Raw genomic sequence first — 27,272 nt, 5'->3', positions numbered from 1 at the left:
CACTTAATGACACAGAAATGGGAACTCTTCATATGCCTACAGACTGCACAGAAGTGGCTGGTTTAAGTGCACGTCTAGGAGTCTGTATTTAAAATCTGTATTTAAAATTGTCTACTAATTTCACCACTTGATTGTTAAAAGAATATTAACATTCAATCATATCTTCTGGGTATGATGAAGACAAACTAGATATTTAACATGTCTGCACTAGATGTCTGTACATTTTACCCCAATGAAACAGGCTTTTATTTCATGAAAGTGACTGAAAACAAGTGCTTTTGCTTCATCTTCTTTAAAATTTGTTTGGTACATGAAGCAATTACATTTCCTACCTACAGGAGTTTGAAACAATCTCAAGTCAGAGCAATCTAAACCTGAGCCCACTCAACAGCAACAGACAAGCTCCCCAGGAGAAGACAGATCTTAGAGAGTTCACTGAAGTGAGTTTGCAGATAAATATCCATCTCAATACCCCACACATCAAAAGGCAATACCAGCCCCAGCCTTCTTTACCTGTGTTGTTTGGGAGTGGAGGGTCAGAAGCACCTTGCTGTTTACAGAACAACAGAATACAAAGCAGATTGCAAAAATGCTTCATCTCCCCTTGCCATTTTATGGACTCGTTGAGTTTACCTTGTCTCTTGCAACCATCACACTTTGCCATCTAGGAAAACAGAGTGAGGGAGAAATTGAACACACTTGGAAACACCAACAAGGGGTATATGTATAAAAACCTAGAGGATGTGAGAATATGGCTTACCTGGTAAAACAAAACTGTGAATTTAGACATGCACTCCTCTGAGCAAAATTCCTCTGTTTTGCCCCCAAAATGATTCTGGACCAGTTTGGGGGAGGTCTGTAAACAGTAACTGCACATTTTACAGTGGGTTCCCCAGCGCTTAGACAAGTCGTGTTTATAGAGCAGTTTACAAACTAAAAGAAAACAGCAAAAACATTCTTTAATACCAATATGACAATCCCTCAGCACTCCTAATTCCTGCATTTAGTGATGTCTGTAATAATTCACTGAAACATACCATTAAAATGTAAAGTGTGAATAGGGTTCTGTGTTCCTAAACCTTAAAAACAGATTCCTAACTTAAAAATTAATATTAGATTTCTTTTAGTGTTACTGATAATCTTAAGGCAAAACACTTCTGACTTGACTTCTGTCAGAGGGTTTTGCCCTTTCTTACCTTCACTACAGAATGTTCTGTCTATGCCTGAGAATCTCACTGTCTCCTTGATAATTTTCTCAAACCTGCAGTATTCACACAAAGCAGTCATATTGCCCTTCTTCTTATACTCATCACAGCAGGTCTTCCCACAGAACTGGAACATTTTACCCTGCAACAGAGCCAGAATGTTTTGGTTTCAGTGTTTGAATGAGTCACATCCCAGATAATACATTTAAATTGTTAATAGAAACGCAGAAGAGTATTTATACCCTTAGAAATCAGCAACAGAGCACTGGCAAATGAGTCTCCCCAATCAGTTTTATAATAAAGCAAAATTTCCTGCAGAAAGCCCTCACCAATGTGGTTTGTCCTTGGTTTAAAAGGAAAATCCCTGGGTCCAGGAGACAAGGGTGTGTTTATTTAGACAGGCAATCATTCGGTTTGGGGTTTTTTTGGGGAGTTCTTTTTCTTCTGATTTTAAGACCATAGAGTTAGGATCATTATTAATTTGATACTGGTTAAACCAAATCAGTTTCAAAACCCTCCACAGCAGGTCTTTGCAAGCAACAAAGCAATACTGACAGACCAGTGCACATAAACTACAATTTTTTGTGTTTCTGCAGTGAAATAAAACCTTTGAAAGCCCTGATCTTTATTACCTTATAGTCAAGTAATTCTGGTTTGGTGGCAAACGATCTGTTACAGTGCTGACACTTGATTTTCACAACAGAGCGGGTAAAGGTGACCTGCTGGCACTGGGCAGCCAACCTCTGGAGCCCTGCTGCAGCTGGGGTGCTCGTGGAGCTGGGGGACACAGTGGAGGTGGTGCCACTGGCTGAGACTGCTGTCCCCGAGGAGATGCTCACAATGACCTGGCCCTGAGACAGGGGCACCACCGAGGAGTTCGGTCCTGCAGGCTTGTTGAACAGATTCTGCAGGAAAGGAAAAAGACAGGTTTTACTTTACAAGGCTTACATCTTGCACCTGGGTATTTCCACCATCAATTTAGCATATTTTTTTTTTAAGTTCAGCTAAGAAGAAATCCTAGATGCCACACCTGAAAAGCTACTACACAACTGTAGCTGCAAAAATTGCGTATGCTCCCATCTGACATAGCCAAGTGATACTGAGGGTTTGCTGAGGTTTTACAGCTGTTGCACTGAACTTGAACACCTGAGGGTGAAACAGAGAGAAAAAAAAAAAAGTGATTTATGCAACATCAAGTTGTATTGCAGTTAATTTTGCACCGTGCACACAAAAACAGAGTCTGAATGACGAGCCAAGGCACAGACAGAAGCCCGAGACGACGTTTCCACAGATTCAGAAGCAGACACTGCAGCTGCTGTGCCTGTTGCTTGCCAGAAATTTAATTAATCTCCCAGTATCCCTAGGATGTCAGTAAGCATTTTTCTATTTCCACATGAAAAATAGCTGAAAATGTTTGCCTAGCTCCATGCAACATCAGGCAGAGGTAAAAAAGCCCATCAGCTCAGGGGGCTGATAAGATAAGGGGCAAAAGAGCCCCAGCAGTGGTATGGTACAAGTCCACACAAGAGGTTTGTCTAGCTGGGAAACCCACCAGCTGCACTTTCAAGAGCAAAAAATAGATTTAAGATTGGTTATCATGTTTAAGCTCCCTAAAACCAAAACTGAAATAGCTGTACTGTCACTGCCACATTTATCTACAATAGAATGCCCTTCCATTCCCATCTCATTTCCCTTTAAAAATAAAAGCCACTTCTCACCCTCCCAATAAAAGAATATCAGCCTTAAATTTCAAGATAAATAAAGTTGGGACATGAGCCACATGAAATTAAGTTTCTGTAGAAGTAAAAGGATAAGCTTACCTGAAGAAGTGACCATTTTTACTCTGTATGCTGACAAACAGTTAACAGAACAAAACAGCTCCATCTTCCCCAAGTTATTTGCGCCCTCCACCATCTCAGCTGAAGATCTCAGAGACTTACACAGTGTGCAGGGTGTAATTTTAGCTGACTTCTGTGGAAACATGGAAATTAGTTTTTCATTTGAGACTTGACATTTTTTATTAACCTGGAAATTGTGGCAAATATGTAAAATATTTATAAAATGTGCCAGTGTGACTAAAACAGCACTCGTTCTACTCGTTCTACGTGTTATTTATGGTGCAGATTCACTGATTTGGGCTCTGGTTTGAGACCTTCCCAGGCCACTTTAACCACAACCAGGTTGTCTGGGCACTGCAAACACTCCTACAGGTTGTACCAGCACAGATCAGGGTTGTGTCCTGTATCAGACAACTTCCAATATCTTGCTGAGGATTGACATTTTGCTTATGGTTTTTAATGCATCATGTGTGCATGTAAATATTCCCACTGAAGAGATGAGGAAACAAGCAACAGGGAGGAGCAGGTCTCCTGATGATGTTTGATAGCAAAATGGGAAAGAGATCCATCTGCTTGAAATAATCCCAGTTTTCAGTGTGTGGTCTACAAACTTCTTTTGAAGAGGGACACAGGGAAAAGCCTGACTTTCATAGACACATTTTCTGTGTATAAGGTGTTTTTAAGGTCTTTGAGTCTGGAAAAAAACCCAAAACTTTTGAGAATTAGTGCACCAGATTAGATTAGTATGACAGCCTTAAAAATACACTTTGTTCTATCACCAGCTATTCCAGCTCTTCACAGGACAGAACAGAGTACAAGCTTTTAGGGATTTAAAAACACCCACAGACCTCCAGAAACTATCAGAATGTGCCTGACAATTGAGCTGAATGCTGTTTAAAAATCAATTAAAATCACATTTGACTTAACCTTATAAGCTTTAAATATACTGTATTTTCAAGGGAACTGTCACATATGGGATTTTGAGGTGTGATATAAAAGCAGCATGAGAATGTTTCCAGCTTATTTAATTTTATTTCCAGATTTGTTTCAGAGGACAACAAATATTGAAGGCAATTTTCTGGATGAAATACATTTACCATAATTTGGTTTTTTTAGTTCATTAGGCCTTTCTTGACCTAAGTGGCCTGGATAATGCGACAACAGACTCAAGTCACAAAAATGAAGTTCCATTCTTTTATCAGAGGGCACTTTTTCCTAAAGTAATTGCATTAGAATAAATCATTCAAAAATAATTGAGCTATTACAATAAATTAAGGTTCTCTTCAATGCTCAGGTCTTCAAAAATCAAAAGTAAATACGGAAAGTTTAAAGGTTAAAATCATAATTATCAACTAATTATTACTTCTCCTCTCCACTTAATTCAAAGGCTACAATTTAATAAAGAATACTCCTTCAGGAGCATCTCAAGGCTGAATAGAGTCACAGGGGGCTGCTGCTGGGGAGGTCTCACCGTGTCTTCTGCCACACTGGAATTCTGTGGTAGCTGGTCCAGTGGTGAGGAGAAAACAGAGCAACACGTTTGGGCAAAGATTAAGGAGCAAATTGTCATCCCTGGAAGTGTTCAAAGCCCACTCTGACCTGTGACACTTTTGTGATATGGTTTAGTGAGCATTGGGGTATTTTGTTGAAGGTTGGACTTGATGATCTTGGAGGGCTTTTCCAACCTCAATGATTCTGTTATTCTTGAAATGATAAAAGCAATTACCTTAGACCAAAGCAGTAACTGAAATAATCAAGCAGTAAATTGGGTGTTTCTTAAAACACCTAAAACCTAATAAAAAATCAGATGGATTCTATTTTTAGTATTTTGTCCAAATACAGAATCATGGAATCTCAGAATGTTTTGGATTAGAAGGGACCTTAAAGCTCATCCTGTTCCACTCCCTGCCATGGCCAAGGACACCTTCCAGTGTCCCAGGTTGCTCCAAGCCCTGTCCAACCTGACCTTGGACACTTCCAGGGATCCAGGGGCAGCCACAGCTTCTCTGGGTACCCTGTTCCAGGACCTCTCCACTTTGATAGGGAAGAATTTCTTCCCAAAAATCCATTCCTCCTTGTCCCATCACATGTACCTGCTTGTAACCTGTCACACACACGGAACTGCAGAACTTTTTGGACTGTCCCTCTATCTGCAGCACGTGACACTGGCCAGTGCCACTGTAGCAGTATCCTCCACAATATTCACAGCAGTTCATGGTCAGGTTGTTGGCTGAGCGGAACTGGGAGAAACAGGCGTCACTGCAGAGCTTGTGCACCACGTTCTGGTAATTCACCTCGTGCCTGATCTGGAAGAAAAGGAATATAGAGCAAGGACAGAAAGAATATGTGTGTAATATTCATCTCTGACACAGCAAGTTGTGCTGAGCTAAAGAGATTCAAATGAGGAAATGGCCTTTACCACTGCGTTCTTCTGGCACATGCTGCACTTGCTGGAAATGCTGTTGGTGTGGATAGTGACAATGGGTTTCCTTTTCAGTTCATATGTGGACAGACAGGACTGGCTGCAGAAATCCTTACTGGAGTCTGTGTTGTCAAACTGGGCAGTGATTACATCCTTTGGATTTAGAATTTCTCTGTGGAAAAACAAACGCAGAGATAAAGGATTAATAACGGTTTCATGTCAACTTGCTGCTCTTGCTTATTCTGGAGACTAAACATTCTGCAGGAGAGGGTGGATCCATTTAATTCAAACCTTTATTTTTTGCTGGCTAAGGATCTGACTTCATTTTGGCTTTCCCATTAGGAAAACAAGTAAGAAGTACAATTCTTAGGTAGGTATTTCGTGAAACATCTTGTAGCTGGACTTAGGAGTGGCCTATAAAAAGAACAGCTCTAGCATTAATTCTTTTCTAAAGGAATTTGGAGAAAGTAATTGTGTTGCACAGTCTTTATTAACAAAAAATTTAGAAAGCAGGGTATGTTGAGTAATTCCTTTTAGCAAGTAAGAGGGTAGGGAAAAAAGTAAAAAAAAATGAAAGGCCACAATTTCTAATCACCACTAGTTTGGTCCACCATGGTTTGATGAGAATTTAAACTTTCCTATCTTACATCCAAAATTTTATTTGTTGCTGGATTTAACACACTGAACTTTCTTCTTATTTCTTCTCTCTTTCAAAACAGTCTTTCACAGAAAAGTTTTGAAACCCTGAAGTCAGAAAACTAGGAGAAAATACTTTTAATAACCTCCTTGCTTGGAAGGATGCCCCCTTCTCACTTGTCCTGTCAGAGATTACCCATTTTTCAACAGAATAAATACAAATTACAGCCAAGATTTCTAAACTTTGTTACAAGGCCTTTCCACACTAAAGCAGCAAGTGAAAAGATAATTAATTGAAGCCTCGAGTTAAAGTTCAGATGCCATTGTAAAACTTGAAGTAATAAATTTGTTGTTGAAGAAATGACGAACAAAGCAGCATTCCTTTGGCAAAGTAACTCTCATAACTAAAAATAATACATATGAATAATTCTCTATAAACAGACTGTAGCACGATCAGCCTGGAATTTTTTTACCTGAAGTGAATGTATAACAATGACAGAGCCAGCCACAAAGGTCTCCTTTTGCTAATTTGGACATAATACAAATGAACAAAAAAAAATTCTAACAATTCAAATGTTTTTAGAGCTAAAGATTTGTGACAGTGGACAGCAGGACTGTGGAAAATTTAGGTACTTTCTAAATTATTTTGTCCCAATAGGCTCAAAAAAGCCCAACCTCACCTTTCCACACTAGGCCTAGGTAGAAAGTAACTGATTTGGGTGCTGAAATTTTCATTATCTAAAATACTAAATTCTTAATAAATTTAATGTCTCTATATGTTATGAAAGCAGCAGTGACGTAGTTTGAAAATCTAAGATAGGCAGAAATCTAAGATCACACAATGGAGCCTAAATGAAAAGCTAACTTTTTTAAAATCTTTGGAAAAATTCTGCCTTGAATACATTAACTCATCAGTAAAATTATGTTTTACTTCATTTTAGGGATTCATAAATCTATTTTTCTCTAGAAGAAATAATGCATAAGATATCTTTTGAAAATGTACTCTTGTTAGTTTTGAGAGTGCAATGACATTTTGAAATGGCAGGAAGATACGGGACCTTTTGAAATACAGTTTTTTAATATTTGGCTCATTTACATCAAAAAAAGAGAAGATGCATTCTGCACCACACAGGCTTTTAAATCTGTGTGTATGTAAAACCCAATTAAGGAAATGGAACTGCAAGCAGACAGACCAATTAACAAGGAACAGCATCAGCCACCAATTTTTGAAGGGAAGCATAAGAGAAGCAGCACTACCAACACAGTGAGGGGCACAAGAACAGAACTGAAGCCTTTCATTATCTGCTTGAATATCAATTATTAGTAGAACAAATGAAAGCACTGTCCTACTTTGAGCAGCTTGAGCAGGTTTTCTTGGTAGAAGCTGGTGGGCGAGAAGCTGGAATGGTGTATCCAGTGAGGCACAGTGTGGAGCAGAAGAGCTGGGTTGAGCCTTTCCTCTGGTAGGCAGTTTGCCCCTTCTGCAGGATTTTTTTACAGCCAGAACAGGAAACCCGAACAGCTGTGCTTGGAACTGAGGGCAGCATTTTACTCATGCCAGAGGATGCCACAGCAGGCTGGAAACCTGATGACAGCTGTGGAACTAAAAAAAAAAACAAAAACCACACACACAGAGAGAGGAAACACAGAGTAAGTGTTACAGATCTATTACACAGAACTCATTGGTGTGCAGGGGCAAGCACGAGGCTCATGGCTTTATTTGGGTTGTCAGGGTCTAGAGGAGAATCAGATAACAGATGAACTCTCCACAAATACATGCCCTGTGCTGGTTTTCTGCATAGCAGGTTTTTATAACTATGATAATGGAGAATGCACTTTTATTAACATCCCTTTCATGGAATCAGTATGGTTTAAGCGTGAAGGGACTTTAAAGCTCATCCCATCTCATCCCCTGCTATGGGTAGGGGCATCTTCCACTATCCCAAATTGCTCCAAGCCCCACTGCCTTGGACACTTCCAGAGATGGGGCAGCCCCAGCTGCTCTGGACAACCTGTGCCAGGGCCTCCCCACCCTCCCAGGGAACAATTGTTTTGTAAGACCTAATCTAAATCTGCCCTCCTTCAGCTTAAGACTAATTAACACATTCAGTTTTCCTATGCTTTTCACATTCAACTTTCCTATGCCTCAAAACCACAATTATTTTATAATCTCAAATCCATTCTCTCTAAACCAAACTAGTTCTTCATTCCTACTGGGATCAGACACAGTGAACAAAATGCAGAGTGACCTGCAAGACTATTGGCAAAGGTGACACATTTTACAGATTTAAATGAAATTAGTCTTGCCTATTCCTTACCAAGAGGAGTGCCACTGACTGAAAATACAGCACTGATTTTCAGCTCCCCTTCCTGAGATTTTGGCTGTTGGCCGTACTCCTAAAACAAAGGGAAAGGAAAAAATACACACATGTAATAACAGGTTACATGATTCCATCCTTTCACAACACTGCATTGAACCTCAGGGAAGAGTTGGTGTCCTAAGCCTGCTCCGAAGGCTGGGTGACAAGTGAGCACCACACACAGCTCCTGCTCAGAGCTCCACAGCAAACCACATCTGAGGGGGTACAAATGGACAGATCTGCCTGGTGCATCCCCATCTCCAGCTGCACTCCAAGATACCTCAGAATTCAGCCAAAGCTTAAGGAAATCTCTGTTTTCCATTCAAACTTTCCAGCTGGAAGTGCTTTTGCAGCCCTTGCCCTTGTTCTGGGAAAGAAGTTTTATCTTCACATAAAGGAGGAGAGCAGTGAAATAGAGCTGAGCCCTCGGTGGGGAGTGTTCTGTAATAACCAGGAGTTAGGACCTTGGAGCAGCCTAAGGTGAAGTTTTACAGCAGACCAAGGCTGGCACCACCAGGGTCAGACCATCACATTCCCAGCTCCAACACAAGGGGAATCACCTCCCATTTGGTACAGGATGAGAAAATCCCTGGACAGCTGCTGGTGGAATAGCTGACACGCTATAAATGACTGGCTTAGTCCCCAGCAGCTATTCACACTGACACCACACTTCCTGCCCCTGCTCTCCATAGAAATCTGAGCCAGAAAGCAGCTTGGAACACTCCCCATGTAAATCTCAAAAGGCTGAATAGCATAATCTCTTGGAACTACAGAGATGATAAGATTTAGCCTACTTACAGTCGGTTGAGAGTAGTGAGGCATGATGTCATGTTATGACTGAGCTAAATTCACAGTTGCTGCCTGGCTGCCAGGGAAACCAATTCAGAATCACTAAGCAAAAGGAAGCTCTCCCTTCCCAGAGGCAGCGAGACGTTCCCCCAGCTCCCAAAATCCCACAACAACCTCCACTGAGCACGTGCTCAGATTGAGCCCTCCTCTCACTCCTGTGGGAAAATTAGAAGTTTCTATACTAGACAACCAAACTATTTCTCAACATGTTTCCCAGGAGACAGGCAATGGCATTCCTTGATCATGTGAACCATCAGACTGAAACAATCAAATCTCAGGTAGAGAAGCTCTAAGCTGGGTATGGGCATACTATGATGAAGATTCTTAAGCACCATTTCTGTTATTATTATTTAAAAATTAATCATTTGCAGACATACAGTTTTTTAAAGCATTTTAACTGCAATGGTATCCTTAGTCAAGAGTAGGAAAAGAAATGGAGGCAAATCCTGACATCAACTGTGCATGATCAAGCAGTTTCACAGCAGCGTAACGATGCTGAAAGCCAAAAACCTTCAGCTCCAACTATTGGTTACAGCAAGAAATGCTCTCATCTTTCAGGAAATAAATAAAAAAAAAAAAAAAATCCATATACTCCCCCCCATAGTAATTCCAATCTAAAGCAAAACAAAATGAACTCAGTTCTCCTACTTTTCCAGTATCAGGCAGAGTTGATAATCACAGGATTTTACTCCAGGAAGGAATATTTTGAACCATACGATATTTGACATTTAAATTCTTCAAGTCTTCATTTTTACTTATTAATCTGATCTTTGATAACCACAGACATCTCTCCTTGCATTCCACACAAATCCACACAGCAGATGCCATCTTGGGAGGACAAAAGAAGAGACAGATTTAACTAATCTACACGTGGTTTGACATTCTATAGGTTCAAGGAAAAATAAACCCAAACAATCCCACAGAGAGTGAACAAATCAGAAGGACAGTAAAATCTGAAGTTGCAAATATTTCACTTATTGAATTGAGAGTATTATGGGAAAAGAAGAAGAAGAAGTGCTGGGAAGACAGGCCCAGAGAGCAGAGGAGGTTCAGCAGAAGGACAAAGACTGATGCTAAAAACTAACACCTGCACAGGAACACCAACACTCATGTGTCAGTGCAAAGGGATGCATCACTCTGTGAAGTTTTGTACACTTTTAACATATAAAATCTGACATGTAACCCAGATATGGGCAGTGAGGAGACAGGAACTGCAGCACAGCTCATTTCCTTAGTGTCACACAGCAAATCAGAGATTGGCTGGAGCTCAGCAATCCTGGCCCCAGCACTGCTCAATCCATAGGTCAGACCTTCTCCAGGTTGCAATTACTGAGTTTTACTTCTATCATCATAAAAAGTGTCAGTCTTGAATGAGAAAGTCACTTAAACACATACTTAAATTGACTTCACTGATGTGTAAGTACTTAAATATTTTGCTAAGACTTTTAAGAGATAATTTAAAACAAGAACAAACTATTGTGCTTGCTAAGGCAACTTTTAAGAAGGGAGTAGCAGCAATAGCACTGCTTTAATTCATATCTCTAACTGTGACTACTCATAAGTTACTTAACAAAATGTTATTTACAGTTTATTTCCTAGTTAGATAAAGTGTCTGTGTTGCCACAGATTTAGTTACAGAAGTTTTAGAGCACCTGGCTTTGTTTCTAACTGAAAAGGAAAACATATTCAGAGACAAGGTAACAAGACATCAAAAAAGTCGAGGGGGGGTGGGTTTCATAGTAGTGTAAGAGAGGAAAAATCCTTCTACTAAACTATGTTCTTCAAGTTAAATTTCGGTCAACAAACCAAATAAATTGCTGAATTTATGTTCAGCTTAAGCGGTCAGCTGTCAGACCAAAATGAGAAATGCAATGGGAAACTTACCTCAGAATTACCAGGTTCATCTTTAATTTTGTCTAATAGTCCCTGCTGTGGGGCCATAGCTTTAGCATATTCGTCATCCAAAGGCTCCTTCTTAATTCTAATATTTGGTGCAAAGGAATTCCCCAGCTCTTGTCCAATAGATTCCTTACTAGAAAATAGGTAGCTAGACTCCTGAAACAATAATATGAAAAAGAATTCACCCTCCTGCATCTGCCATGAGGAGTTGGGCTGCTGCCAAGGGGAGTTTGTGCTGCAGACCAAGAGATTTGGGTCCTGCCAAGGTGGGAGAAATGCTGGGCAGCAGCTGCTGCCTCAACCTCCCTGCAGCCCCCTCTCTCATCCCACCCCCAATGCTTTCCACTCCTCTGGCCAAAGCAGAAGACACCCAGCTCTGTAAGTTGGTTGTTTGGGAGTGTCTCCTGTGGATACAGCTGTTCCCTGGCTCATGTGGAAAAAAAAAAGGCAGCAGGTCAGGTGGATGCATCCAGCTGTAGGTTCGGCTCAACGGTCACTCCAACCATGCTGAACAGGAAAGTGGCTACCAAAAGAATCCTCAATCCAAAGAGAGGGTCAGGAAAATTTTACAAAATTATATGTACTTCGTTTAAGTAGCAAAGATGTCTAAGAGTCAGAAGATCAGTTTCCTTAACACTCAAATTTACACTCAAATACAAAATACGTATTTTGAATTATTCCAGCATATCGCTGCACTTGCAAAAGTGGTTGAAAGATCTATAGCTTACCCTGAAGTTAGTTTCTGGAGTTTGTGGCGCTAACTGCGTCCGTAATGTTTCTTCTACTTGATTATGAACTGAGGAAAACATATACATTAAATAGAAATGAATACAGGTTCCAATGCATTTCCTTTAAAACTATCAGAGTCTCATCCTGCTCCCCAACCCCAGTGTCTGACAGCACCTCACCACTATTAAACTACTTCTTTTCTCCTCCCTGCAAGTAAGGTGGTAATCCCTAAAGAGAATTGCCTCTTTTTAATTATTCTGTTGGATCATTATTTTCCCATTCCAGCAAAATAGTTGTAAACTTCCGACGCAAATTGTTCATTCAGAATTTTCCACACCCCAGCAGGTTCTGAATTCTCCTGTTTTGACATTTAAATCAGAAAATACTTTTCAGAGCAACATCTTCCAGCGTTTTCTTTGCTGTTCTGATCTTTTGCCTTTTCCCCTCTTCTCAGGAAATAGCATCTTCTGCTTTTCTAGAAAATATCATTTAGAAATTTTGGATTTGCCTAGATACTGGATGCTACCATGAACATTTATCATTCTGGTTTCAACTACTGACTACTTTATCTGATCTTTTAACTGTAGGTATTTCCAACTTTCTGAAATACATCTTATGTACAGAAACATTTCTTCTCTTGATTTCTAACTGAAGGTAAAGGTAGAGATATATATCTAACTTTTCTTTATTTTAAAAAAATATCTTTATTGATCCTCTATGATTGGTGCCACATGGAAGCACTGATTTTAAGATGCTGTTGTTGAACATATAAAGTTTAAACCTCAGAACTGTAAGCTGTGAATGTGAACAAGCAGCCAGAAGTCCCTCACATGCTGGCTCAGCCTCCCTCTGCTGAATAAGATTAAATCATGTGTTCCTGCTTGGTTATTCTTAACTCCTTCCTTCACTGTTCTGCTGTAACTTTCAGAGCTTGGGAAGTCAAAAATAAGTGTGTGGGCAGCAAGATTATGGTGACTGTCAAATGAGAAAGGGATTTTAGGCATCTTTGGTTCTCTCCATGTTGGCTGGATGAAGTCCAAGACACAAGCATTTGAGGAAGAAAGGGAGCAGTTTCCCAGGAAAAGCAGATTTCAAGCTATGTTCTGGCTTAGTTCCTGAAGACACTAACTCCCTTCTAGCAAGCCTTTCCCTGATACTATCAAATCCATACTGCTTTAAATGCCTAGGCATTAGTGAAGAATTGGTGCTTCACTCGAAAAGTATTTACTGGCCATGAACTTAACCTAAATTTCATCACCTTTTCTTTTAAGAAGTTCCATGGTCTATAAAAAAAACAGTGAGAAAAACCAAAAGGAAGCTTGAATTGTCACCCAGCTTGGTTTCGGAAACCACAACAACAAATGGTATGTTGAGGCTTTGTAACAAGCTGTGGAGGATGAGACCTCCCTGACACTGTCAAGCCCTTTGCAAATTCTCCTCCTAACAGAGAGTTCATTGCATTTCAGGGTTCTTCATAAAATGATCCCCCTACACATAGCTCTGCCTGTTCTCTTCAACAAGGTGATGTTTTTAATAATTAGCCCTATTGCTGATTTCTTGCCAAGTTCGTTCTAAGAAGTTCCTTCTTCCTCTTTGCTGGGCAGCCAGCTCTATGATGTCAACAGTTACCTGTTTTGTCAAGAAAACTGCTTTTCAATCTAGAATCCATATCTTTAGGGATTTTTTCCAACCGTTTTTCACGTTCTTGAAAATGTCCTTCTCTATTCTTGTCCTTTGCTGAAAAAGTCTCTTTGCCATTATCTCGTGTTATGCTAAAATCTTTTTGAAGTGATTTAAATACAGGGCCCTGCTCAAAGGGGGAAGTGAGATCCTTCTGGATTGCATTCTGAACCTGAATTTCTTTTTCACTGTTCAGTTCATGATCTGGAACTCTCTTGCCCTCTTCCAGATGATCTTCCTCATGAATTGCTGAAGAAAGAGTGTCTTTAGGAGTGAAATTCTGATCATCTTCGTTGTCACTCCCAACAACAGGTATGCCTGCAAGATCCCCAGAGTTCAGAAAATAATCATGATCATCACCCTGCAGTGAATTTTCAGGTCCTGCTCGATTCGGTACTCCGTAAGACAAGCTCTCCAGGGCGGGTGTTAAGTTGTGGTCAGCGTCCTCAGACATCTCTGCATCCAGAATTTCACCACCTAGGGAGAAAAAAAATCCCAGTGAACGGTCAGAAAATTGACCAGCTTCATGTGTAACAAAGGAGAAAGGTGAGTGTCCTAATCTGGCTGATGCTGCAGTTCCTTGAATACTCCCAGCCTCCTCGGGCCAACATTATTGTGAAAACATTGCTGACAGAGAAAAGGGTTCAGTCACCCTCACTGCTCTGAAGCAGAACTGAGTAAAACTAACCAAAGGAAGAAAAACCATTAATTTCCATTCACCTCACTTGTAGCACTTGTGGAGAAGGCAATGCAGGAGGGAATGAGCAGGAAGGGCTGGGATAAGGGCAAGACAGCCTTGTTCAGCAGCAATGACACTTCCAAGAAAGGCTTTGTGAAACTATGACATTAGAGAATAAATAGAAATACTTACATTTTTCTGTAATATCAAATACCGCATCAGATTTATCTTCAAACTGTAAAAAAGGAAAGCACTGTGTCATTGTCTTGGTCAGCTGCCATGTACTTTGCTAAAAAGTATCTGATCAAAACCAAGCAGAAGGATCACATTTCCTCCTCCTCCTCCTTCCTTCCTTGTTCAAAGCAAATTTTTTTATGAATTAAGACTGTTACATCACTGAAAAGCCACACCTACCCTAATGAGTTCAGAATACATGGAAAAGGCACCTAAGGAAAATTTAGAAATAGTGTTGCTTCCCAGAGGAGAGAGGGAAGGGAATGTCAATTTTCTCTTCTACCTGGGATACGGTATCAGGTCAAGGCCACAGACTCTGCCCTGATGCTTCAGGAGTCTTATTGCCTCTGAACATCATAAATGGAAACCAGGAGCATGGGCAGTTCCCACCATGCAGCCATGGGCTGCACAGATCCAAGGGTTTCACCCTTCTTACAGGGAGTGTCCTCTTTCCAGGAACAGGGAAATGGAATGCTTAACTTCCCAACACACTGACTGTCAGTGTGAGCATAAGCACAGAAGAACCAGATGCTGAGTGCTGCACAAACATCTGTCTGCATTAAACATCCTCTGACAGATGCTGTAGTTGTAGGCATGCTTGGATGCTGCTTAAAGAAGGATAATTAAAGTTTTCTTCAGAATGTCCAACTCACTAGCAGCCTTCTTTTCTGCCCAAGAGATAACAGTAATTCATTTATGCCCTCTCTCCTTTCTCTGAATTGCCTGCTCTACACTTCTTTCCTGGTAGATCCTGCTCACACTGCAATTCTTAAGCCATCTTAGGGAAAGTAATGGGATTTGATAGCAAAAGGATAAGCCCTAATTTCATTTAACTCAAGTCATTTAGTTGATAAATCTGGTATTCCTCAGGAGCGTGATGGGAACTATCAGTCTGGTAGCCGCCAGCTCTAGGAAAAGATGAGAACAGACTGTCCCAGAGGTCATTTGATGGCAAAAAGTCTCTTTCCAGTACCACTTGCAGGTCTGCAAAGACAAGGTAGCTCCTTCAGCTTAACTGGACACACATGGAATAGTGAGGACCTGTCCAGCATGGTATCATGTCAGTTGGATACTGCACCAGAACTTTCTAGTTTCTCTGAGCTGACACTTGAGGCTGGAAAAGTGAAACACAGAACCAAAACAAAACAAGGTTACAGTTCCACAAGGCTGATGCAAGTCTCCTCCATGTAATTATCTACAGGAAAAGAGTAAGGAAACACCACCCAGGAAGGTTAGCAAGGCCTGAGCTCTACTCCTGCTGTAATGATCTCAGGAGTGTCTGGAAGATGGAAGTTTAATGTTAATCTAGAAGCCCATTCACAGTCAACTAGGTTTACAGATGTGTAAAACTAATTCCCAGAAATACTGGATATACTAAGTGCTCATACAAGCTGCTGACGACAGGGACAGCAGGGGTGGGCTGCTATTAGAGAAGAACATGGAAAGGAACTTGGTTCCATTTGACAATAATATCAGAGCATGAAGTTTTGGGAGGCAAAAACAATAGCCCAGGTCCTTGGCTCTATACTGACCTTTTTTGATCCTTTTTTGCTTCCTGTCAGGAATTCTCTATCCTCTCCAAAAATCTCACAACAGAATTTGATGGTAGGATGAAGAGAGTTTTCAGTCCAGAGGAAGCATGAGCTCATCCTTTTCTCAGAGTAGATTTGTATCAAAGTACTTTAACTCTTGACACCCAGATTACTTGGGTCTCCTGACAACACCAGGAATACTCAGAATTAAATAGAGATACACTTTGCAGTGTGGATCTAACTGTTTCATTCAAAGAAACACTAACAGGCAAGTCAGCACAAGGGGCCACCTGCAAGAGCACTAGGGACTGCCATAAATATTATGGAGAAGCTGGAAAACATTTGCCATCTACCTGGAAATAATCCAGGACACTTCCCAAACACAAGGTCATCCTAGGGAAACAAAACAATCCTGTTTTGTTTCTTTTATTCATTATTTTGTGAGGCTATGAGAAGAAGAGATCATCTTGGATATCTTCTTCTTTCAAAAGGTTTTTGAGTACAGAGGAAGATCTGTGTCTGTGGTCAAAAGCTTTCCCTGGAAATATTTATAAACCAGGAACTCCAGCATCTGACAATACTAGCAGCCTTATCTAAGCCACCATCTAATTCATGACTGTGAACAGCATCAGAACTCCCACATAGTGTAAATTCAAAGGGAGAAAACCAGGGAAAGAGTTTGGATAATTGTGTGTGTGTACACATATGCCTCTACACACACACACATATATATCCTCAACAAATTGCTCATTCTATAAATCTATAACTGGACTGTCCCTGAAATTAGAGCTTATATTTTTTTTCTGCATTAATGTGGGGTATTCTCTCAGTTATACACTTCTAGTCCCTTCCCCAACGTCATCACAGTCTTGTTTAATGCCATCTCTGGAGGAAATTCTGTGTATCACCAGTTACAAAAATGTATCACTTTAATCAATCATTAGCTTTTAATTGGATTATGGTCTTATATCACACAGAAATGTGAACAACACTCAACTTACTATTTTTGTATTATTCTATTGCAGTTCTGCAAAGCAATTCCCTCTTTCACGTCCTCATGCTGCCTCCTTTCATTAGCCATCATGACCCTTAACTCCTTTTATTTCTTCTCCTCAGTTTTTAAGATTCAGGGAGGAGTGGAGCAAAAGTACTTGAGGAACATTTTCTCTGGGTCACTTTCACCAGGTCTGAGAGAGAGGTACCTCCACACCACACAAGTCCTTGATAACTGCAAAAGGGAAGTCTCAGGAACAGAGTTTTCTGTTCAAATACTGAGGCTTCAACTCTTCAACTCAGTCCTCAAAACACTTGCAGTTGTAAAACAAAACTCAACAATACAATATTCTAAAGCACCTTCATTAAGTCACCTTGGCCAATATTTGCCAGAGAATAATAATTCTTAGTGTTTTTAACCATTTAATAATATGAGTTTAATACACAACAGTTTGAGTTTGGCATGAATGAAATTCAGTGGTTTAGGCTATATCTTTCTTAGTGACTGCCTCATTAGCTAGCACTGCACACAAAGCAATGCTCAGCCTACTCAGGCTGTAAAAAACAAATAAATGAATGAATGAAATGAACCGAGGATACAGAAATGGTGACAAAACAATGAGGTATTTCTGCAAGCAGTGTGACTTGCTTAAAATTAACTACTCCATAAATAAAGACGGCATTGCTTTTATAAAAAAAAAAATAAAAATTAAAATTCCACCAGATATGTCACTGTTCTTTTATAGATGTACACGAGACTCTAATGGGAGCTGTGTCACAGCCTCAGCACTACCCTGCCTTTGCTGAGAGCAACGGACAGAAGGACACATTTACACTTCAATACTATTCAGTGTGCTACTTTGGAATAACTAAAAAGGTGATCCATACCTTAACGGCGCTCAACACTGCCACTGCATCCATAAATCAAACAATTCATAGATTATTTTTGTGCAATATAAAGAGAGAAGCTGCCTATGGCTATGGTATTGCTTTGTATGCAACACAGAAAATTCCATTAAAAAAACCAAAACAAAACAGTGTAACTACTTTACACACACACAGACACATCTTTCTAGTAAGCTCCTGAAGTTTGATTTTACCATGCCCATAAGCAAACTGTGGAAAGGAAGCAGATGTTAAGAGAACTGCAATTAGAACAGTCAGAGATCATTCTCAGTTTGCCTGTAGTTTCCTTGTCCCTCTATGCACAGCACAATCCCCACTCCACAATTCATTCAACTGACAAGACACCGTCCGTTCGAAACAAAACAAAGTAATAAAAAAAGGAATTGAAATGCGTTATTCTTGAGGCAGGTGGGGTGAGCTCAGGAGGCATCCCCTGACCTTTCCCACATGACACAGCCCTGGCAGGGATGCCAGGCAGGGATGCCAGGCAGGGATGCCAGGCAGGGATGCCAGCCGTACTGCACCTCTGCCACCGCAAAACTCCGCGGCATGCGCGCGGGATTCCGCAGCGGATCCTGCCCGAGCTGCTTCCCACTGAAACACGGCCAGCTCTAGGGATCCATACCTTCAGAGCACCTGGGGAGGGAACAGACAGGGTAACAAAGAGCCAGGCTGCTGCACATACCTGCCACAGGAAAAGAAGGGCTGCGGCAGGAAGAGAACCTGGCGGGGTCACGGCCATAGAGCTGAGCGCGGCCGGGCCGGCAGAGCCCCCTCTGGGACCCCTGGCACTGTCACCTCCCTGCCCAGGAACGGGCTCAGAGTCCCTCTGGGGAGAGGGACAGCGTGAACTCGGCCGCCTGGGTGTCTCTGAGGCTTCCCCGAGCCATGCTCAACACTTGATTGTTTTTAATCTAGTCTGAGGGTAACACAGTGGAGACGGTGATGGGAGTTTTTAAAGGCAAATCCCAAACGTGCTCCGATATATGTAAAAATCCAGGCATTTCCCAGCTGCTTGTGACTCCCTATATTCTGTTCAAGAAATACAGTTTTACCTTCCATCTCACCTACATATCTTCAATTTTTAAGTGTCAGGACAGAAGATTTAGGCATGTGCTGCTCCCCTTTCATTTCTGGATGTTAAGATGGAATTCTGGACGATACACCAGAAATCCCAGGGAGCAGTTCAGCATGGAAGTTTATCGTCCCTTTCTATCACCAGGCTTTTCTGATGTTCCTGAGCTTTTGGAATATCCACAGGTCAATTCCAAACAAACCTCAGAGTTTCAATACCCACCCAGCACACACACACAGAACCTCCATACTGCTACCAACATATACAGGGCCAAGGGGAATTTGTCAAACACACAGAAGTCATAGAGAACCTTACTTTTTTCTGAAATATTGGTGGGTTTAATCTATACCTACAAAGATCATAGAAGGATCCAAGCCCTTCTCCCAATCACCGACAAAATCATGTATTTGAGAAGGAAACAGTTCCACATGTGATGGTCTCACCCTGTAATCACAGAATCCCAAACTGGTCTGGGTTGGAAAGGACCTTAAAAATCATCTTGTTCCAAACCCTGCCATGGGCAGGGATATCTTCCACTGTCCCTGGTTGTTCCAAGCCCTATCCAGCCTGGCCTTGGACATTTCCAGGGATCCAGGGGCAGCCACAGCTTCTCTGGGCACCCTGTGCCAGGGATTCACTACCTTCACTTCTCCCTAATATTTGTTATTAACAACAAATTTTCTTGCAACGATCTTTGCAAAGACACCAGATTTTGATGTGCTTTGGGCTTTGCAATTAAGAAACACACACAGACACAAACCACACAGCAAGCAAACAAACAAACCAAGACATCCCCAAGAAAGATTTTGTTTTCAAACAAAGAACTTCTTCCCTCAAAACCTCACCCCTGGCTCTGTGCTGAACTTCTTTGCTGCTGGTAAGACACAAACAACCACTAAGGCTGGGATTTTGGTTAAACTAAGGCTGTAAATGAGCTGAAATAAAAATAACTCCAGTTTCTCATAGCATAAGGCAGGAAAACGAAATGGAAATTACAAGGATATAAAAATCCCCAATATCAGAGCAGGGTCTGTGGCACAATATGTTTATGCTGTGATGCTCAGCAGCTACTTACTCCAAACCAAGTGTTTCAGTTCAGTTACATATTTTAGCTTATTCCACAAGCAGGCCAGCACTGTCCAGATCACAAAAGTGTGCTTTTGGCCAAAGCTTTCAAAAGTATGGCTAGGGAGAAGATTATGTTCTGCAAAGCATGGAATCACTTTAATTCCATTTAGCTCAGAAGCTGAACAGCTCATTAAGAGAGAGTCATCACTGTGTCTTTTAGGGAAAGCCAGTCCATGGAATACAACTGAGAAAGACCAAGGGTGACAATCCAGGTTGGAGCAGCAGCACTAGAACCTCAGAAAGATCACTCTACTCAATGTCTCTTCCAGAAAGATGATTAACTATGTTAGTAATTAGTTGCTACTAGCTGTATTATTAACAGGAGAAAAAATAAACCAAATCCACAATTAATTTTTAAAGAGAGTGAACTGTTTGAACCTGAAGTTCTCTGCTCATCATTAGAATCTATCCTCAATTAACAAACCCACAAGGTGGCTTTGTGCACCAATTGGGAAAATTTTCAACTCTAACACCTTTTACTTGCTGACAAACACGGCAGGACCACCTCCTGCTCAGCCTGGGTTGTGTTCCCAGCCCCACACCAGTGACTGGGCTCAGCTCCATCAGGTACTGCAAGTCCTTTCCCTTTTCCCAAGAGTTCAGTGCCAACAGCAATTGATGGTGGAAATGTACATCCAATTCTATCCCAGTATTTCTGTCCTTAAAGAGATAAAATATCAACTTCGTTCATCAAAGTACCGTCTTGACTCTGGCTTCCTTTTTGCCTTTTCCACAATTAAACACAATAAAATCCTGTTAATAGCTTGCATTAACTGTACTTCATCAAGCTTTCTGAGCAAACAGCATCATTTAAAGATGAATTTCAATACAGATGAAATCTTTTCATCTGTACTTTCAACTCTTTTAAGAAACATCAAGATTTGCAGAAGTACACAAATAAGTTATTAAAAAAATAATTATAAAAAAGGAAGTACTCCAAAATGTCTCCTGTGGGAATAACTCTGTATAGTTGTGCTAACTCTGTTTCAAGTTTTTCTCACCTAAATTTAGACAACATTAGTTTATTAGGCTAATGATTCAGGTTTCCTCTCTTTACAAGGGAAATGAAGCAATTCTGGCAGCAGCAATTTATCCTGCCCTGGGACTGTGGACCAGCTATCAAAAGGGAAAAGAACCAAATGTAGAATTAAAGTCTTGGCTTGGCCATCAAATATCTGATGTATTAAACTTTTTTTATGGCAATAATTGGTCATCACACATTTTTTACTAAAAAATTCAAAGACATTAGACACAACACACTTTAAAACTACCCAATGTAGAAGTAACCTCTATAATACTTCCAACTACTTTTAAAATTAAAAAAATTCATCAAAAGCAGAATGGAAACACAGTAGCCAAAATTAAATACATTGTCATCATTCTTCAATCAGTATTTACAGAAAGGACAGATACATCACATAATTTTTGAATCAGTACCAGTCTGGTAAAACAAGTTAACAGTCTCTTAGACTTTTTATTTCCTTTGGAATTTCTGAGGAGCACTTCTAGAGGAAAAGAGAACAGCACTACAGGAAGAACACAGGACAAAAGGATGGACACTGCAAGCACCTCCAGTTCTGCTGATATGTCTCAATGAAATATTCTTTGCTGCAGAAATCTTCTTTGGAAGAGTTTAGAGGATCTGAGAGAATAAGTGTTATGAGCAACATCATAAGTGGGGTCCAAGAGCTCTCAGGCCTTTACCACACTCATGGAATGGACGATGGAAATCATCTGAACTGAGTCAGTCATTGACAGAAAACCTTGAATTTCGTGAGAGAAAACTTTCTATAAGACTTAAGGACAAGCATTCTGGAAGGAATGATGGGGTACAAGAGTCATCAATTGTAGAATCACAGGATGGTTTGGGTTGGAAGGGACCTTAAAGATCATCCAGTTCCAACCCCTGATGAGAGAAGAGTTGAGATAACCACTGCAAGAACATTGTGAGTGATTATAGAATTAAATTCCACAATCCTAAAGATGCAAAAAGCCTTGAATTAGGCAAAAAGAGCTGACTTAACTTTCTGTATTTTACACAGTGTGAGAAGTCTTAACCTAAATGCCTGGGATCCATTATGCTCCATTATGACATTTTTGGAAAGAGAATTCAAAGATTATGACAGTAAAACATCCTTTAAGAGGTGCACAAGCCTTAACAGAGAAACATTTTCATCATCTTCGTATCATTGTGGAATAATTCAGCAACAAAACTTTCTAAATGAGATGATCTCCTTCAATTTTTAATTGCAGTCATGCAAAATTAAAAATCTTTTGCAAACACCTGTTTTATTGATGTGGACACCCAAGTGTTCACCTGTTCACACCACATTAATTTCCAACAGCCCAAGTGTCAAATTTCAGTACAGCCCAAACTGCCTTGTCTAGTCCAAGGGGGTGCAGACAACTGTTGCAAATAAAAGAACATTCTAGTCAAAACAATTAACTGTTCAAAACAATTATACACAAATTAAAGTTGAATTGCCATAAATATTTTTATAAGCTACCTAAGAAACATACTGGCAGATACCTTTCAAGTTAATATTGCTCTTACGCAGTAAATGTTTTCCTTAGCATACACAACAGTTTGATTTAGGGCAGAAATTACCCTACTCTAAAACAATTTAGCCCTAAAAACGTACCAAAACCTATTAAAAATCAAATTAGATAAACTTCTGTCAGTCTTAGACTGGCAAAAACTTTATTCTTTAGTTTGTTGCTCATTCAGGGATTGAGTTAAAAGATGGTGACTGCTTATCCATGGGATTTGCAACATGCCAGTTTCAGTGTATGTGCTTCTGGAATAATTGCAGAGACTCTAGTACTGAAAAGAACAATTCTGAAAACACCCCCAACTGCTAAGCTCCTGTCTGAAGAAATCATTAAATTAGTCTTTATTTTCTCCACACAAAGGAAAATAATTTTTATAAGAAATGCTTGTTCTGCCTTAGGCGCAAGACTTGGAAGAATCCAAAATCATGACCTCCTGTAGAATGGGAACTGGGCCACTGTGGGGAGGAGAACTGGGATATGCAGGTCTTCCATGACCTCGTTAATTATTAGGAGCTCTCTGTGTGCTGGATTTACAGTTTGCTAATCTCACTCCTCACAGGCTCCATCAGCCTTTTGGAGCAGCCCAGGATTCACTTCTCCCTATGTTCCTCAAGAACATCTTGGCACAAAACTGGCTTTGGGATGATGCTTCACAGGCAAATTGTGTTTCCTCTTTCCTAAATTACTTGCTCAGGGCAACACAACTTTCCTGAATCATTCCTAAATTTTACTGAAGTCCTCTGCTTCAGCAGGAGCAGAGAAGGTTGTTGATGCCAACAGCACAGGAACCTTTCCATAACTTACAGAGACACGTGGAGCAATAACTGATGGGGACTTCCAGACTTGGCACCCAGGCAATAATTAGCCAACAGAGAGAAAAAATATTTTTCCTGAGACCAATGAAGATGATATTGACCAGATATTTGTTATTCCTCAGTTGGATAAAGGACAAGCTTGAGAAGAAAAAAGGCAACACTCTCTTTTTCTGCACGTGACACCAAGTAACTCTACAGATAAATGGAGCATATCAAGGCAATGAGCATGAAGAAACCAGAGACACCAGGACAGACTGCACGACCTCTGAGCAACCTGCTCCCACACTTGACTGTCCTCACAGCTTGAAACTGTTTCCTTATGTCCATGAACATTTTAATCACTGGCAGTGAAGTTTAATTCAAGATTTCTCAAGTTACCGTCCTACCTGCAGCCATTTCCCTTCATTCTTCTTGCAGCTAGCCACTATTTGATTCCCCCAAAGACCTGCATGTTTATGAACTGTCTGTGAGCAATTCCACAAAAATCCGGGAGCCTGTAAATAAAGTGTTTGGAAGACACAGGTCTAAGAAATTCACAGATGATGTTCATTTCCTAACTGCAGAGTAGTCAGACATCTACACAACTCACCCAGTGAGATCCTGGGAGGTCATGTTCTGTTTGGTAAAAATTACTTTCAGTGTTCATCCACAACTGGATTCACTGTAATTCAGGGGTTAAACAAAATTCAGCAGTTAAACTTCTCTCCCATGCACCAAAAGAAAACTTGAGCTTCTGCTCTTGTCTTTCCCAAGGCTGGAGAATGGGAAAGCTTCTTCATCTTTGGGAAAAGGAAACTGGACAGCTCAATCTTGTAGCGGGCTATGGACTCTTCTACACAAGCACAAACATGATTTAAACCTCATTCCCGGCAAAAAGCTTTTAACCAAATGCTACATGTGTGCAGGAAAGAGAACTGGACTCATGGCAAGATTATTTTCAGCACTGCTTAAGACATTCACCCAGGGCTCCTTCACAGCTACAAAGAACCTCCCACTGGTTTAAGAGATGAAGTAACTCTTCAAGTAAAGTTGGACTTGACCATCTTGGAGGTGTTTTCCAACTATAATGATTTTATGACACCAAATAGATGAGAATGGACAGCGTGCTTACAGACCAAGAGATGACAATGGTGACCCAAGCTGTGACAATGAAGGACCAAGAGCTGAGATGTTCATGGCTAAAGGTACTGGCACAAAGGTACTGGCCAAGTCCTGGAAGGGGCATGGCTAATGGAAGTCACACGAGGGTCACAGCCTGAGTACCCAAGAACTGGATGGTGCTGCCATCTTGACTCACTCTGGCCTGACATGGGCAACTGAAATTAAAGGAGCAGCAAGGACATCGTGCTTTAAACAAGGAGACGGATGGTGACGACAGCTCCTGGTTAGCTGCAAGTTTATTATTTAAGTGATGCCAAGACGCTCGTGGCGATGATGCCCGGACACTGGCCTGGGGGAGAGGAAGCCGAAGGGCCCCGAGGCCTGAGGCCGGGCAGCTCGTGGGGGCTCAGCGCTCCCGAGCCCCCCGGCGGGGCCGCGCCTCGCCCGCCGCATCCCGCCCCCGCCCGCGCCCCCCGCGCCCCCCACTCACCCTGCCGCGGGGGCCGGGCCCCTCCTCCTTGGCCTCCGCCATGTTGCGCCCCCCCTCAGCTGTCCCAGCCCGGGGCGAGGGGCCGGGGGTCACTCCCTCTCAGCCTCCCCCGCGCTCCCGGGGGCGGCGGCTCCGGGGGGCTCCGCGGCGCGGCGGGCGGGGCTGAGGGGGGGGCCCGGCGGCTCCCGGAGGGCGGGGGGTAAGGGGAAAAGGGGGGGGACTCGGACCCGCCAGGCCGCGGCCGCTGCTCCCGGAGCTGCCCCGACCAGCCCAGCGCGGGGCCGCTGCGCGCATGCGCCGCGCGCCTGCGCGCGCCCGCGCCTGCGCGGCGGGGGCTCGGCGGGGCCGCGGGGTCGGGGGCGCCCCCGGGGCTCGGGGGGGACGCGCTCCGGGATCCCGCGGTGGAGCGGCCCGGGAGCTCCGCCACCCTCACGGGGCTGCCGGCGGTGACGCGGCGGGGGTGGTGGGTGACCCGGTGGCGCGCCTGCCGGGCTTCTGTCGCGGTGGCGGCAGGTGGTCGGTGGTCTCCTGGCTCCTGAGGCGCCGCCGGGGTGAGGGCCCGGCCAGGCCACAGCGCTGCCCTCAGGGCCGCTCGCCCCTGTGGCGCCCACCTCAGCTCTTCTTTCTACCTCTGCTGCGTCATTCGTGAATTAATTCATTTTGAAATAAGTGGGGTTTGAATTGAATTTAACGTTTATTGGTAGTGTTGCGAAATGTGGAACGCGTAAAAATTTTCTTAAGGGTGTTCTGTGGTGTTTGGTGCGTGTGTGCTTTCAAGCCTCATCAACGAGAAGGGAGGTCTAAAGCGTGCAACAAATAGCAGCTCACAAGCTCTAAGTGATGTTCAGGTGTTAAAAAACCAATTTTTTGTTGGTAAAGTTCCCTTGTTGAGGTTGAGGCCTGGACATGCTTTATGATCTCAGACCTAGAGAAAATTTAACAAAGCCTGGGGAGAAGCATGTGCCAATGATGGTGGACACAGGAAATGCACAATGGATGGGCCACAAAGACAACTGGCAGAACTGCCAAGCTGAGGAATGAACTAACAAACCCAACCTGGCAATTGTGCTGAATGAACTCCAGCTGGGTGAAGGGTAATTCTGGCAGGGGGAGATCACAACCACCAACCCATAGACCACTGACCCAAAAAACCCCAACCCAAAATTAGAGAAACACTGAGCATGGTGCTAATTAGCATGAGAAGCAAGAGAGTCATTAAGCAGTAGAAGATAGAACACTAATTAAAAGAGAACTATGTAACGTGCAGCCAATGAACACTGATGGCTTATTAAGAAAAATCCTTTGAAACCATGTCTGAGATGCAGATTATGGAGGTTTTTTTATTGTGAGCAATGTTGGGCAATGCAGCACCCAGAAGTTGATAAGGACAATGTGTTCCTGCCTCTTTGATAATTAAATAATCTATCTGCTAATTAAAACTTGGTCTTAAAGGAAATCTCCACTTCCCAGTTTATCTTATTTGCACAATTAAAGGCTGGTGCTGAGCAGCAGTTGCATTTCAGTGGTGACAGAAGTGATCCTTATACAAACACTGTCCTTCAGCTGGATACAGAATATTGGGATTCATTTAGGAGATCCTGTCAGGTCTCACTTAGAAATCATGGCATGCCAAGGACAGTGAGATAATTAATGTTATATTTTAATAATTAATGCTTTTCACTTATGCAACAATCCTCATCCTCAAGTCTAAATTAAAATAATCCTTATCCTGAAGTCTAAAATGATTCTAGTTGATGAGTTGTTCTGTGAAATTTCTTTAAAAATTTGGGGGTTTTAATGGTAAAGGATGTTATATGTGAACAGTGAGCCTGATGTGAAATTTTATAGTAATTTTAAAAAAATTATCTTTAGACAGCTGCAAATGAAAAAAATGAATATTTTAATCTATTTTAATAGGGACAGAATACAATAGCAATAAAAATTTTAATAGGCTTTTACATTTAATTTTTAAGCATTAGAAATTCTAATACAGTCTCAGCATAGGGCTGCACATGTGAGGGTTCCCCAGGTGTTGTGCACAAAAATCCACTGTGAACACACAGGTGTCCCAAAAGCATGTGGCTCACAGCTCAGATGTGCTGCATGTGTGTGGACCAGCTGAAAATGCACAAATTTCTCAATGGGTTT

The 27,272-nt window shown here is 41.8% G+C and overlaps 1 protein-coding gene across 3 annotated transcripts in view; it reads right to left on the bottom strand.

The window, feature by feature from the left end:
• ZMYM4 (zinc finger MYM-type containing 4) overlaps nt 1-25,206 on the bottom strand; it is a 39,236-nt gene extending 14,030 nt beyond the window's left edge. For 2 of the 3 annotated variants that reach the window (XM_066335367.1, XM_066335368.1), the window contains exons 1-15: nt 25,125-25,206; nt 14,490-14,532; nt 13,568-14,095; nt 11,938-12,005; nt 11,195-11,365; nt 8,420-8,498; nt 7,452-7,704; nt 5,463-5,637; nt 5,137-5,349; nt 3,026-3,176; nt 2,236-2,351; nt 1,838-2,110; nt 1,197-1,347; nt 761-933; nt 514-664 (exon numbers count right to left, since the gene is read on the bottom strand). In XM_066335367.1, coding sequence (XP_066191464.1) covers nt 514-664; nt 761-933; nt 1,197-1,347; nt 1,838-2,110; nt 2,236-2,351; nt 3,026-3,176; nt 5,137-5,349; nt 5,463-5,637; nt 7,452-7,704; nt 8,420-8,498; nt 11,195-11,365; nt 11,938-12,005; nt 13,568-14,095; nt 14,490-14,532; nt 25,125-25,166 — 2,587 coding nt within the window. In that variant the 5' untranslated portion in view covers nt 25,167-25,206. The remainder of the gene's footprint in view (nt 1-513; nt 665-760; nt 934-1,196; nt 1,348-1,837; nt 2,111-2,235; nt 2,352-3,025; nt 3,177-5,136; nt 5,350-5,462; nt 5,638-7,451; nt 7,705-8,419; nt 8,499-11,194; nt 11,366-11,937; nt 12,006-13,567; nt 14,096-14,489; nt 14,533-25,124) is intronic. The other variant, XM_066335369.1, reaches the window with a different exon arrangement.
• Nucleotides 25,207-27,272: the final 2,066 nt, after the last annotated feature.

Source organism: Sylvia atricapilla, chromosome 24, assembly GCF_009819655.1.
Source record: "Sylvia atricapilla isolate bSylAtr1 chromosome 24, bSylAtr1.pri, whole genome shotgun sequence".
NCBI lineage: Eukaryota > Metazoa > Chordata > Aves > Passeriformes > Sylviidae > Sylvia > Sylvia atricapilla.
Note: the sequence above shows the minus strand (reverse complement) of the source record. Positions and strands in the feature narration are given on the sequence as shown.